At 45.6% G+C, this 15136-nt stretch overlaps 1 protein-coding gene across 1 annotated transcript in view; it reads left to right on the top strand.

The window, feature by feature from the left end:
- Positions 1-971: 971 nt before the first annotated feature.
- The window catches only part of DNER (delta/notch like EGF repeat containing), a 242977-nt gene continuing 228812 nt past the window's right edge, over positions 972-15136 (top strand). The window contains exon 1 of the mRNA XM_036320749.1: positions 972-1430. Coding sequence (XP_036176642.1) covers positions 1146-1430 — 285 coding nt within the window. The 5' untranslated portion in view covers positions 972-1145. The remainder of the gene's footprint in view (positions 1431-15136) is intronic.

Here is a 15136-nt window from a genome sequence, read left to right as displayed (position 1 = left end):
AGAGACAAATCGAGCTGCGTTTTCTCAGCAGAGCTTGACCTCCGTGGTTGTCAAAGCAAGAATGAGGCTAACCTGGGCGTTTAGAAGAGTCCCTCACCCGCCGCCCCGCCCCGCCCCGCCCCAAGTGGGCCACGGTGAATGTTCCTTTTCTGCAGAGCCCTGTAGTACTAGGGAATCCTGGCAGGGCCTTTGCAAACCTGCACTTCTGAGCAACTCTTTTTTGGGAGACTCGCAGAGTTCTGGGCTGGGAGCCAAGTGACCCACTGGGTTCCAGTCCAGCCCGTCCGGGCCTCAGTTTCCTCCTCTGTGCAACGACAGGATTTGACACCGATTCCGAGGTCTTTTTCAGCGTCCACAAGCCACAGTCAGACATTGCTGAGTGGCGAGCAAGGCCGGGCTCGCGAGAAGGGAGACTCCGCGGTCAGCACCAAGGACAAGGGCCCCAGGGCGGCTGAGCGGACACAAGGTCACTTCCCAGCGAGCCCGGCTGATGAGCGGGTGTGGGGGCTCTGGACTTGGGCGGTGTGCGGCCAGGGGGTGTCAGCGGGGGAGAATTGTGGAAGGGGGAGTAGCCCCGGGAATGAGGTGAGGCCGGTCCCTGCCGCGGTCTCCTAGATTCTGCGCCAAGAGGCAGCGGGTGGCGGTTGCCAGCCCGGGCCGTCCTGCCCTTCGCGGCGCGACATTCCTGCCCCTGCCCAGCCCATTGGGGGCGCTCAGCAGCTGGAGGCTGGCAAAGTCCTTCCCTCGGCCGGCTTTGACCCCTTCAGCCCCTTTCCTGCCCGAGCACCGCCCGGCTCTGGCCAGGCCGGCGCCACCACCGGTGGACACACCCCCGCCTCTGACCGCACCCTCACACCTAGGGACTCAGGGAGGCCTTAAGCTCCTCCCGCCCCAACCCCTAGCTTAGGAAGGGTCCCCACGCCCCTTTCCTCCCTCGCTGCCCGGCGCCCCGCCTCCGTTTGCCCCGCCCCACAAGCCCCGCCCGTCGTTGCCCGGGAACCACGGTTCCCGCAGCTGCAGGAGGCGCCAGGCCCCGCGGAGCAGCCCTCGCCGCCGCCACCGCTCCCGCAACCGCCGCCGCCACCGCGCCCCAGCTCCGGCTCCGGCTCCGGCTCCGGCTCCGCTCCGCGCCCACTCGGTCAGCCATGCCGCCCCGCCGCGCCCCGGCGCCCCGTGCGCAGCTGCTGCCCGCGCCGGCCCCGCTGCTCCTGCTGCTCCTGCTGCTCGGCGCGGGGCCCCGCGGCGACTGCCTGGCCAGCCCGGTGCCCGCCGTGCCCCTGCCCGTCCCGGGGCCGTGCGCCGCGCAGCCCTGCCGGAACGGGGGCGTCTGCACTCCGCGCCCCGCGCCCGGCCCTCAATCCCCGGCTCCCGCCGGCGAGACCAGCTATATCTGCACCTGTCCCGCCGGGGTCTCCGGCACCAACTGCCAGGTGAGTGAACGTGGCGGCCGCGGGGCGGGGCGGGGCGCCGGCCCGGGACCCGCAGCCTCTCCTCGCCGGCCGCGAGCGGGGCCCCGCGCCGGGCTTCAGCTTGCCGGACACTAGTTTTTCCCGCTTGGGGAAGGGGATGGATCGGCCTCTCGGTCTGCACAGACGCGGACCCCTGGCTGACCTTGCAAGTGCCACTTCCCTGCCCACCGGGTTCTCTGGCCGGGCCATCCTGGGGCGCTCGGGGCGCTCCGCTCCAGGGCCGGGCCGCCACCCTCGCCCCGGTACTCCTGCTACCGCCATTGGTCACCAAGTGGCGCGCCCCTCGGGCCCGGGCTGAGCCACTCTCCATTAGAGTGTGTCTGGGTGCCGGCGGAGAGTCCAAGGTCCAGGTGACCCCTGCTCTCTATCCCGCTGGACCCCGCGTGTGCCGAGGGTGAGGGGTATGGGAAGAGGCAGGTGATGGCGGGCTCCGTGCCCGGTGGTCGGCACTTTCTCCTCCACCCTTGAAGGCCCTGACGTGCAGCCAGCGCTCACAGAGGGCAGCCGCCTCCCCGCGGCCTGCGGCCCGCCCTTCCTGAACCGTCTGGGGCATTCGAGGGGACTTGGCGCGTGGCGTGCCGCCCTCCGGGCTGGACGCTCCTGGAGGGGCCGACAGCCAGGGCGTGATCAGGGCACTGGAAAGCTTCGAGGAATCGGGGGCTGTGAGAGGGATGGCCAGCTGCTGCCTGGGGATTTGGACTTTCAGGAGAATTTGGCAGAAAATAATAGATGAGGCTGGATTACAAGCACGCGAAAGCTCGGTGGAACCAATTAACCTATTAACATCAACATTTTTCAATGCTGGTAGTACTGTGTGTAGAATATCCCCAAGTCTCTTCTAGGTCAGGGCTAATAACGAATCTATCTAAAATGATTAGATATAGCCAAGTGAATATGGAATGTATTTGGAATCAAATGCTTTCTTTCTTACATTTGGAATGGAGGAGTTTGTTTCACATACATTTGATACAGTGCTCCAGGAGTTACTTTGAGAATGCTCAAATGCACTCTTATTTCTGCGGGGAAGAAAGTCCACATATGCTATGATAAGATGTGATAATAGGCTTTACTTTTTAAAATAGAGGGGTAAATGGGATTGAAAAACTTGACCTTAACAGCCAGAATTTTTGCTCTTTCTTTTTGTTAATAGCAAATTATCCACCTGAATTTATCTCCCCTACTCCCCCCCCCGAGCCCCCCAGCCAGTATTGTGCGCTGCTTCTTTGTTAACTGGTTCCAATAAGCTATAATTCCCTCAAAAGGGATGATGATGATGATGATGAAAGGGTGTGCTATGACCATCTGCAGTAGCTGGGAGGGGGGAGCAAGATGACTCTTTGGGGAAATGCCTGTTGGAGCCATTTTAATCATTAGAACAAAATCTTTCTTACCAATTTCCCATATTGATCGATGACTTACATTATATTTCCTAAGAAATAAGTTGCCTTGAATGCTTCTCTCAAATGTTATATTTTCATGTCTGAATTCTATCCTTGAAAGAGGATTCAGAGTGTAGTAGGATAGACAGGAGGAAGGTTAGAGTACACAGCAGCTCCAGTAAGTGGGAAGAAAGACTGGCCATTGGGAATTTCACTCAACTCTGAGATTTGTTTCTGTGACTTTAAAAATAGATCTAAGAAATCTTCAAGAAAGGCAAAGACCTCTTCAGTGCTTCCTAAATATGGCCAACAGAGAAGCATAAATATTTTCTGTGCTAAGTAGTGGTTTGATATGTAATGCAATTCATTCAGAAAAGAGTCATGAACTAATACATAAATATTGCAGAACCAGCTGGTTCAAAACAGATCCGGTTGCCTGTATAGCTCCCATTTGAGGCCATCTTAGCTGGTGAAGGCTGCCCACCTGAGGAGAAGCAGAACGGGGTGTTCTGAGTTGAAGAGAGAGCTGAAGTAACTGTAATTCTAACAGGAAAGCTTAGCAAATTTGGAACCTGATCTGGCTTGGTTACCCAGAAGAACTTCAACTGAGGTGATTCAGAGCCTTATAAGCCATGAAAAATTGATTCCTGCTCATTTTAATTTAAACTTTCATGATTTTGCAGTGATGCTCGAGACTTAGGTTTTTTATGGGAGGAATAAGGGGCAATCTCAATAAAGACATTAAGCAGAGAAAAAAATCCTACATGAACTCAATTACAGATAAGAGAAATGGATGCTAGCCATTGCTAAGAGTGTGCCTGCTGCAATAGAACCTAACGTTCACTGGATAAACTGGAAATGGAATTTTACCTGTATGTGAAGAGAATCCTTTAAGCAGTGTCACCTTTCCCCCAGCTTCAAGGACAATAGTGTTAGCAATGGAAACATTAGAACCAAACTCTGAAATCTTCCTCCCTCCCTTCCTTCCTTCCTTCCTTCCTTCCTTCCTTCCTTCCTTCCTTCCTTCCTTCCTTCCTTCCTTCCTTCCTTCCTTCCATCCTTCCATCCTTTCTTCTATCCTTCCTTGCCCTCCTCCCCTTTCTTTGTTTCTTCTTTGGAGAAAGTAAAGGTGATCATAAACCACTAATTGGGCTTAAAATGGATCACAGCTGTCTTCAGCTTTTCTATGGTTGGCTGACTGATGCCGGGCAAGCAGGTGGGGCCAGGCGGTGAAAGGAGGATGCTTAGGTTTGAAGTTGAAGGGCTAAAGTTAAACCTGCTGTGACAGGTGATCTACACAAACTGAGTCCTGTTTCCTCATCTCCAAGATGGGACCTATCTCCCAGAGTTTGTAATAAGGAGGGAGTCTGATTCTGTTTCTTTTGATGCTTGACTGTGACAGCATTTAAGCCTAGCCCCTCCCTCTTTCCCTTCTGCCCTGCGTCTAGGCAAGCTGATACAAAAAGCCTAGGAACGCTTTCCTTTGGTGCAGGTGAAAGGTTCATGCTATGTAAGCCCCAGGCCAGGCTGTACGGTCCCCTCCCCGAACCTCCCCCCTCCACACACACAGTCTCGTGCTCTGCTCTCTCCTGTCTGGGAGCTGCCTGCTCTCCCCAGAAAACCTCATATGAGAGCAAGGAACCTCTCCACACCCTGCTGGTGTTTGCGTGGCACTTTCATTCTTGACATCCAAACCGAAATTTAAGTGGGTGCCTGTCCTGTCTTGGTGGGGTGCCCACAACAGGGTTTGGGGGAGGATTGCATTCATTGTTCTAAATCACTGAACACCTGTGTGGTGCCTCCATCGCTGCCGCCTCGTTTCTTTCTTTTTGACTTTGCTCATCACCTAACTGCGTGAGGTAGGTGGAGCAAGTATCATCCTGCTCCGGTGTCACATGGAGAAACTGAAGCTCATTTTGACTGAGTGGCTAATTCAAGATCTCATGGCTTGATGCTACCCTAAAATCACACAACATTAAAAACATATCTATTCTGAGTTCTCTAACACAGTGATTTTTTAACCATTTTCGTCTCATAGCACATATACTTTACTAAACTTCTGCAGCACACCAAAAATATATATATTTTTGCCATTCGGACAAAAATAGCTATAATTTTGATTCATTCACACTGGATGGATATTGTGTTGGCTGTTGTCACTTTTTTATTTGACAATCTAAGGGAAAAGAGGTCAGCGTCCCTGGCTAAATAGTCAGGCATTGTATGTTTTAAAAATTCTGCCGCACACTGGTTGAAAATTGCTGCTCTAACACATTTAAACATAGTCAATCCCGAGGGTTCAATGGATTCCATATGGAAAGCTAAGCTGTAGAGATGATGATGGTGGTGGTGGTGGTGGTGGTGGCTAACTTTTCTCAAGCACTTGCCATGGGCTTTACAGATGTAACTCACCAATTCTCGCAGTGCCCTGTGAGCTGGGTGCTGTAACACCCCATTTTATAGATGAAATGCAGAAAAGTGGAATGACTGGTCCAAGGTCACACTGCTAGTAAGTGGGAGAGCTGGGATTTGAACCAGGCAGCTGGCTGGCTGGAGAGCTGTGGGATAAAGTGGGCTGAGGTGAAGTCCCACCCTGGCCCTGTCATTTGTACCTTTGTGACCTTAACTGAGAGCCAGCACCTCTTTGTGTTTTATCAGTAAAAAGGGCATGGAGTGATTCCTGAGTCTGATTTTGCTAGAAAACACTGCGCTTTTATGGCTGCGCTCAGTTACAGTAAAATGCCACAGGAGTGACAAAGACACAGCAAATCCCCCCTTATGCCACTTACCAAGCAGGTCCTGGTTGCATGATAATATGTAGATGGACAATAAAGAAAAGAATTGTGAATATATACGATGGATTTGAGAAAACGTCAACTTTTTAAAAATTGAGGCTGCTCTTCTTGCCTTTCCGGCTCATTTGGGGAAACAGATACCAGAGGTGGCAGCTGCTAGGTCAATTTTTCTTTTCTAGGGAGTGGCACAGGAATGCTTCACTTCTATTGGGCCATCCATCCAAAGTAGGGATAATTTAATTGGTATTATTTTGTTTGTAAAGCTTTTTTTATTTTAATGAAATAATTCTTTGCCAGCTACTCGAAGCCAGCAGACACCTGTTTGTTTTTTCATTTCATGTTCCCTATGAGTCTTATCCTTTGGGATTATAATGAAAATGTGTCAACTTCTGCACTTGGAAAAAAAAGGGGCATGTGTAGCTGCTTTTTATGCAAGTTAATTTTACTCACTAAACTGGTTCTATAATCCTTTCTTCTGATTTAACGTGCTAACTTAAAACAATGGTTCTACTTCAGATGCATCCATTTTATATTTTATTAATATATTTTTTTAGTTTTCTCAGGTTTTTTATTGCTAACACTATTATAGATGTCCCATATTTCCTCCCCCCTTTGCCCACATCCACCCAACCCCCACCACTCCTCAGATGAAACCATCTTAGATTGAAGTTTGCTAACAAACAACAACAAAGAATTCTAATTCTTTGCACAGCATCAGTCTTACTGGGCTTTTTGAAAACACACACACACACACACACACACACACACACACACACCACACAAATTTGCATTGTAATTATGCAAAATGTCCAATATGAGCTGAGATAGCAAGAGACATTGCTTCTTTCTCTGGCCTTTCTATCAACTCTTTGTGACCTTGGGAAAGTCACTGAACATCCTTGAAGCTCGCTGTTCATATCTCTAAGATGAACTAATACTGCTTGTCTTATTTTTTTATAGAAAAGATGCAGTTCATAAATAGGGACATAGAAAATTTTTTTTCAGTAAGCATAATGAAGTATGGGAGAATGAATTTTAAAGCATTTTAAAAAAAATATATTTTATTGATTTTTTACAGAGAGGAAGGGAGAGGGAGAGAGAGTTAGGAACATCAATGAGAGAGAAACATCGATCAGCTGTGCCTGCAACCAAGGTACATGCCCTTGACTGGAATCGAACCTGGGACCCTTGAGTTCCCCAAGCCGATGCTCTATCTACTGAGCTAAACCGGTTAGGGCTTAAAGCATTTTTTGGGGGGGAAAAAAGTAAGATGCTGCATAAATACAAGGCATTCTAAGAAAAGGGTATACTTCCTGTACGAAATACGATGACAGCAGTTACTCAGTGTCTGATTGTTTTTCTTCAGTGAACAGACTCAGCTTTTTCTCCCTACTAGGATGAGTATGCTGCAATCTAAGTTTTAAAAATGAAAATTTCATTGTATTAAAATTTTGATAAATGTGTAGTTCTCTCAATTGTGACATAAACAAATAATTTCTCTGAAAATTCTCAGTGACTTCAAGTTTTCCTTTGAAATGAATGAAGAAAGCCTGGTCAAAATCCTTGGAACAATTTTACTAAAAGAAGGAAACCATTGCTTTTCGTGGCGTTATTCAAAAGAAGTGCTTTTCCTTTTTTGTTGATGTGGTGCATTCTGAGGAGAGTTCACATTTCTCAGCTTGGCCACCTGACAGAAGTGCATTTCTGCCTTTAGCTTCTTTGCTTAAGCTTCTCATGGGACACGGTGCCATCTAAAATGGTTTTGATTACGCCCTCACGTCACAAGCATCAAGCAGGAAGGAGAACCAGTCTGAAGTGAAGGGTATTGGACTCAGGAAGCAGAATGTCCGAGTTGTATTTTTAGAGCCTCTTACCCGTTGAGTGGCAGCTGTGGCCACAGTGCTTAACCCCAAGGCAGGGACTACAGGGTCTTGCCTGCCAAACAGAAAACGCAGCAGCACAGCCAAGTTTTGTGAATAGAATTTCTTTATATTTCCACCCTGCCCCCTCCCCCTGCACTGGTATCCCACCTGGAGGCTGATTAGAATCATCTGGGAGCTTCAGCCAAGGTGAAGGTTTGGGTGTGAGTTTAGAGATTTAAAATTCCCGCCCAGGTGTTGCAAGCTTGTCAGCGATCTTAAGCCCAATTTCTCACCCATAAATCTAGTCGTGGGAAGGATTAAAATGAGGGGCTAGTAGAGGCCCTGGCGCAGAGTTGGCCCTCTGCACGCACTGACTGCCGTTTTTATAAAGGTGGATGCAGTTCTCCACTTTATGGCTAAGGAACCTCACCTGGGGTCCCGAAGCTCGGTGACAGGGTTGGGGTCTGGGCCCCGGGGTTGGCTTTGAGTACGGAGTGTTTGCTGTCACTGCGCAGCAGTCACCCCTGAATGCTCCCTGGTTCTGACTCCAGGTTGAACCCAGGGAACCAGCAGAGGAAGGAGGGGTGGCAGCCCCAGTTCTGGCGGTTTTAGTGTGTGTAGGGGTGTTTCAGGTGTGTGTAATTAAGGTTTTCTTCCTTAAACAGAGAGAAAAGGCATGGGGCTTTTGAAAAAGAGTGAGGATTGGAGCAATGAAATAAGCATACTTCAAAGAAAGGAGCCTGAAAAGCGAACTTGTCTGCTATCTTCTGCCAACAGTGCAGCCTTAGAATTTCAAAGCTCACACTTACTTGTGCTCTTGGTTCATTTAAAGGAGCTTTTGTAACTACTTCTGGGTTTCAGAGGCAGGTTGAAACTCCTCTCTGAAAGGCATTCATGGGGTAGTGATCCCAGCAGGAAAAGGATGTAGCCCCTGGAATCCAGGGAACTCAGCCCCGTGACTGTAGGACATCCACCCCATAAGGAAGCTGGCCGCTTTCCCAAAGCATCCAGGGCAGAGTTCTGAAGTATATTATGTGGAGCAAAAGCCCATCTTTAATTTTTAAACGAAATAGAATGCATTAGAATAGGAAAACTGTTCAGTATCTCTTCAGTATATTATGTTAGAGGGGAATGACATTATATAGGAACCGTGAAAAGAAAACCAAACTCTCTAACTTCAAAATGGCCTCCCCTACAGTTCCTTAGACAAAGGACTTTTAGGTTCTTAAAAAATAAAGTTTAATTTATATACAGTAAAATTTACTCTTATAAGCATTCTGTTCTATGAGTTTGTCATACCGTTGTGTAACAATCACAATTAAGATACAGAACAGCTCATCACTTTCACAAATTTCCTTGTGCCCCTTTTATAGTAAACCCTTGCCCCAGCCCCAGCCCCTGGCTGCTGCTGGCCTCTGATTTTGGCTTTTCCAGGAATATCATATAAATAAAATCATACAACATCATAGCTTCGTCTACTTAGTGTAACACCTTTAAGATTGATCCATGTGGTCAAAATTTCTTTTCATTGCTGAGTAGTATTCCATTGCATGGATATACCATAATTTGCTTATCCTTTCTCCAAATAATGCCATTTGGGTTTCCAGATTTTAGTGATTATGAAAAAGGTGTCATAAACATTCCTGCATGGGTCTTTAAAAAACTTTTTTACATTTCTTTTTTTTAAAAAAATCCTCACCTGAGGATATTTTCCATTGATTTTTAGAGAGAGTAGAAGGGAGGGGGAGAGACAGCGAGTGAGAAACATCGATGAGAGAGAGACACATGGATTTGTTGCCTCCCACACACACCCCAACCAGGGTTGGGGATTGAGCCTGCAATTGAGGTAGGTACGTGACCTTGATTGGAATCGAACCTGGACCTTTTAGTCCATGGGCTAACACTCTATTCACTAAGCCAAATTGGCTAAGGCTTTATGGGCCTTTTTAAGGGCAACAGTCAAACTGTTATAAGGCATTAAAAACCTGTGAAAATATAGTGGAAGCAGTTCATTCATAAACTTACGTTATCCTCTCTCCACCTTGTCTGCTCATCTCTTGCCTGTGCACTATTTATTGTTCACATTTTGGTGTGTAGCTTTACAGTTTTCTCTCTGTACATATAAGCATATATGAAGCATATCTAAATACTCATATATCCATGCAAGTATTTTATGTTCAAATTAGATCATTTTATGTGTACTGTTCTGCAACTTTTTTCCACTTATGTTTTCTTTTTTTAAAAAAAATATGTACATATATACTTATTGATTTCAGAGAGGAAGGGAGAGAGATAGAGAGAGAGAGAAACATCAATGATGAGAAAATCATTGATTGGCTGCCTCCTGCATGCCCTTTGTCCTTTGTATTGTAAATGGTTTTTCTTGATTTATCTTTTTTCTTTTGACTCTGCTTATACTCATTGTTTTGCCCGTTAGAAGCTTATAATTTTTTATTCTTATTTAGTCAAACTCATCAATGAGATGGTTGATACATTTTAATTCAAGCTCTAATGTTGGATGCCAATACTATGCTTTACAGTGTTTTGAGAATTACCTGATTTGAGCCAGGAGTTTGCTTTTGAAGAATTCTGTTTTGGCCAAGATTTGTATTGATAGCACTGATTCTATTTGCTCTTTAGAATGTACAATTAAATATAGCCCCACTTTATGACTATTTTAAGAAGGGTTGGCATAGATTTTCTAAATCATATTTAAATGCTTGTAATTTATCTTGACTTTTTCTGAGTTTGGAACACTATAACCATTTAATAAGGTTCTTCATTTATTTTTGTAAAAGACCTACTCAGCACCTTTTATTTTTTTAATAATTGGCATGGGTTCTTTAGTATTTTTTTTTTTTAGAATCACCAAGTTAATTTTAATAATGTTATTGGATAATATTCCACAAATGAGTGAGATCCTGTGGTATTTACCCGCTCTCCAGTTCCATCCATGCTGTGGCAAATGGTAAGAGTTCCTTTTTCTTCTTCCTCTTCTTAAAGAATACCTTTCAGCATTTCATATAATGCTGGGTTGGTGGTGATGAACTCCTTTAGCTTTTTCTTATCCGTGAAGCTCTTTATCTGACCTTCTATTCTGAATGATAGCTTTGCTGGATAAAGTAATCTTGGTTGCAGGTTCTTGCTATTCATCAGTTTGAATATTTCTTGCCACTCTCTTCTGGCCTGCATGGTTTCTGTTGAGAAATCAGCTGACAGTCCTATGGGTACTCCCTTGTAGGTAACTGACTGTTTTTCTCTTGCTGCTTTTAAGATTCTCTCTTTATCTTTTGCTCTTGGCATTTTAATGATGATGTGTCTTGGTGTGGTCCTCTTTGGATTCCTTTTGTTTGGGGTTCTCTGCGCTTCCTGGACTTGTAAGTCCATTTCTTTCACCAGGTAGGGGAAGTTTTCTGTCATTATTTCTTCAAAAAGGTTTTCAATATCTTGCCCTCTCTCTCCTTCTGGTACCCCTATAATTCTGATGTTGGTACACTTGAAGTTGTCCCAGAGGTTCCTTACACTATCTTCATATTTTTGGAATCTCTTTTCTTTTTTCTTTTTCAGTTGGGTATTTTTTGTTTCTTTGTATTTCAAATCTTTGACTTGATTCTTGGGATCCTCTTGTCTGCTGTTGGATCTCTGTAAATTATTCTTTATTTCAGTCAGTGTATGCTTAATTTCTAGTTGGTCCTTTTTCATGTCCTCCATGGTCTCACTATACTTATTGAGGGATTCATTAAATTTATCGGCGGTTTCCATAAAATTCTTGAAAAACCTTATAAACGTGGCCTTGAACTCTATATCCAGTCATTTGCTTTCCTCCATTTCTGCCATTTGTGACCTGTTTCTTTGTCTCCGCATTTTGGCTGCTTCCCTGTGTTGATAGAGTGGCCCTGCGCGCCAGGTGTCCTGTAGGGCCCAGTGGCTCAGCCTCCCCAGTTACCTGGGGTGGACACTCTTGGTGCACTCTTGGTGCCTTGGTTGTTGTAGGATCACTGGGAGGAATTGACCTCCAGGCCAATTGGCTGTGAGAATCAGCTGTGTCTGAAGTGGGAGAACTTCTGTGCTGAAGACACCCTTCTGGGGCAAGACTTGCTTCAGTGGGGCTTTGGTGCTCACTGAGTCTGTTCCCTGAGTGTGTCCCTTATGGATCTGAGGAGTTGCAATCTGGATGGTCCACATCTGACCACTGGGTACCGTGGCTCCTGGCTCTAAGGAGGTGCTAATTCAGCCTCTGCCTGAGGCCAACACAGCAGGAGCCACGAAGAGGCTCAGCTGTGAAGCAATGCAAGCCGCTGCCGGGCCTTGGGCCTTCTCTTGGAAGTTCCGGGTCTGCCTGGCTCAGCTGCAGTTAGGTACATTCACATGCAAAAGCCTCTGCCGCAGCCTGGGTGGGGCAGGGTCTCAGGGAATCAAAGGGCGGAGCAAGCAGCTATGGCTGATTCTCCGCCTGGAGTCGCGCGTCTCAGTGACCCGATAATTGCTGCAAGCACCTCTGAGGGAAAGCCGCCCTCAAGTTCGCCCGCTGCCCGACAGACCAGCTTCTCCCCGTATGAGTCCTGGGTTCCCAGAGACTTCCCAGAACCGGAGTTCAGAGCAGTCGGGAGCTTGTGATTCAAAAAGACAGCCGCGTCCTCAGGTGCCACCCCCTTTCCGCGCACGCGCGAGCCGCCGTACCTCTGCACTTCACCTCCGCAGCTCCTCTGGCTCTCAGCGTGCTTTTCTTTCCTTCTAGTTGTAGAATTTACACTCAGCCAGCCTTCCTGTTGTTCTGGATGATGTCTGCTCTGTCCTTTGCGGTATTTTTCAATTGTTGTGGGAGGCGGCAATTTCCCGGTGTTTATCTATGCCGCCATCTTAGTTTCTCCAGGCCATTGGTCTTATGAAGTATTTCTTGAAAGTTTTTGGTGGTTAATGGTATGATTTCAAAAAGCATTCTTCATCCAGGCTTGGGCAGAAAAAGGCTCATCTTAATAGTCAGCAAAATGCAAATTTCCCTTATGCTTTAGTCTCCATATTGTATTTTTAGGTGTTTTCCCCTTGGGAGCAACCTCATTTCTTCTGACCAGAGATTTTATGGTCCTCTATCTCCATTTTCATCTTTAAAATTGGCCAGTGTTGCCCAGCCAGCATGATTCAGTGGTTGAGCATCGACTTATGAACCAAGAGGTCATGGTACATGCCCGGGTCGATCCCCGGTGTGGGGCATGCAGGAAGCAGCTGATCAATGATTCTCTCTCATCATTGATGTTTCTATTTCTTTCTCCCCTTCCTTTCCTCTCTCTGAAATCAATAAAAACGTATTTTAAAAAATAAAATAAAAGTCTCATAGTGAGAGAAATAATGAGAGAGAGAAATGAGAACTGATACTAACATTTCTATGAGGCTTAAAATAAACTCTCAGCTGGAGATAAGTAAATTTAATATTAGTAGATTTTTCTTTTACAAAGGCAGGGTCTCATGGCGGTTAGGGTGGGGGCTATATTGATTGAAAGGGAAGTCACTTTCCTTTTTCCTTTTTAAGGAGAGAAATTGTGATGATTATGTTCAACTTTAATAGTGTTAAAAAATGATATTCAAAATGATGCTGACACCTTGTTAAAAATTCCAGTTGGATTTTACGTGAGGTTCCCCTTGCTTCCCTCACCTTCAGTGAACACTGTACATGTTTTGAATGCCTAGAAGAGCTTTGCTTTCAGTCAGGCCTGGGAGGCTCCACAGAATGGAAGTTGAGGGGTGGGTGGTAAGCAGAGGTTCATGTTGATGAGCCCTTGACCTGAAGATTTCATTTTTTGAGCTTCTCTGGGCCGTAAACTATCCAGTTTCCAGAACTGCCAGCTCCCTGAAGGTGGCTTGTTTTTGTTTGTTTGTTCATTTGGGGGGAGGGTCTGTGCATTAGGGACCATACTAAGCCTACAAAACACCCAGTTTCCCCTGCTTTCTAGACAACACTGCCCAAATCCCAATCCCTGAGGACATTAACAAGGCTCATCTGTAGTTGCCAAGTACTGTAGCCTATGATGGTTGCAAAGCAACAAATGATCTCTAGGCCTCAGACCTGCTTTGGCTATCCTTTCGCGCAGGGGTCCCACTCCCCAGCCAACTAGAATTTATCATTTGTACTGAGCTCATTAAAAACTAGCAATATAAGCACCCTACATAAACCCACATGAGCTGGTTCCTTAACAAAGGAGTCAGATGGTATTGCAACCCGTAGGGATTACTGGGGAGCCTTCATTTTTCCTTATGATGGATTGAATGTGCTTGTTGGATGCCAGAGCCTAAGAGAAGGGGACTGCATAGGGTATCTGAAGGCCACCCTACCAGATGCCAAAGACCTTTCTCAAGCTCTGTGCCACCAGTTATGAACTGGATAGCCTTGCATAATTTATAGAAAGTGAAAATGGAGAACAGAAAGGTTAAGTAATTTGACCAAAGTCACACAGTAAATGGGAGCTGAGCAGTAAACCAAAACAATTTGTGCTGCTCACCACCATGCTGTAGTCCTTCTCTGATTTGCTTTGGTGCTAGCCAGGAGACTTGCAGGATCACCACTACCCAGATCCTAGTCATCTTGTGAACTTTAGCAGAGGGGGAAATCCTTTCAGACTGACCAGGCATGCTTGAATTCTTCGAAGACCTGCCCCTGGGACTCCCACTATAGCACTAATCTTTAATATGCCCCATGTTTTGAGCCCAGGACAGATGGATATTAGGAACTGTTTTATAAGGAAAGTGGTTCAACAAAATGGTGCTAGAAAAACTGGACATCCACAGGCAAAAATATGAAGTTGGATCCTGATCTCACACCATACAGGAAAATTAACTCAAAATGAACCAAAGACATAAATGTAAGAGCTAAAACTATAAAACTCCTAGAAGAAAACATAGGGGGAAAACTTCATGATATTTGATTTAGCTATGATTTTGGGTATCAAAAGCATAGGCAACCAAAGAAAAAATAATTGGACTTCATCAAAATTAAAACCTTTTGTATAAAAGGAAAGTATCAACAAAATGAAAAGGTAACCTTAGAATGGGAGAAATATCTGCAAATTATATATCAGATAAGAGATTGATATCCAGAATATATAAAGAACTCCTAAAACTCAATGACACAAAAACAACCCAATTCAAAAATGGGCTAAGGATTCGAATAGACATTTCTCTAAAGAAGGTATGAATGGACAATAAGCATATTAAAAGATACTCAAAATCAGAAGTCATTAGGGAACTGCAAATCAAAACCAATGAATTTCCATTAGGATGAATATCATTAAAACAAACAACAAAATAGCAAATATTTGTGAGGATGTAGAGAACCTGGGACCTTTGTGCATTGCTGGTGGGAAATGCAAAATGGGGTATCTGCTGTGGAAAATACGGCAATTTCTCAAAAAATTAAACAGAATTATCATATGACCCAGCAATTCTACTTCTCAGTATAAGCCCAAAAGACATGAAGGCAAGATATTGGCATACCCATACTTACAGCAGCAGTATTTACAATAGCCAGAAGGTAGAAACAACTGAAGTGCCCATTCATGGATGAATGAATAAACAAAATGTGGCATATACATACACCCAATGGAGTATTATTTTACCTGAAAAACGTAGAATAATGCACA

The sequence above is a fragment of the Myotis myotis genome, unplaced genomic scaffold (assembly GCF_014108235.1).
Source record: "Myotis myotis isolate mMyoMyo1 unplaced genomic scaffold, mMyoMyo1.p scaffold_m19_p_8, whole genome shotgun sequence".
Taxonomy (NCBI): domain Eukaryota; kingdom Metazoa; phylum Chordata; class Mammalia; order Chiroptera; family Vespertilionidae; genus Myotis; species Myotis myotis.
Note: the sequence above shows the minus strand (reverse complement) of the source record. Positions and strands in the feature narration are given on the sequence as shown.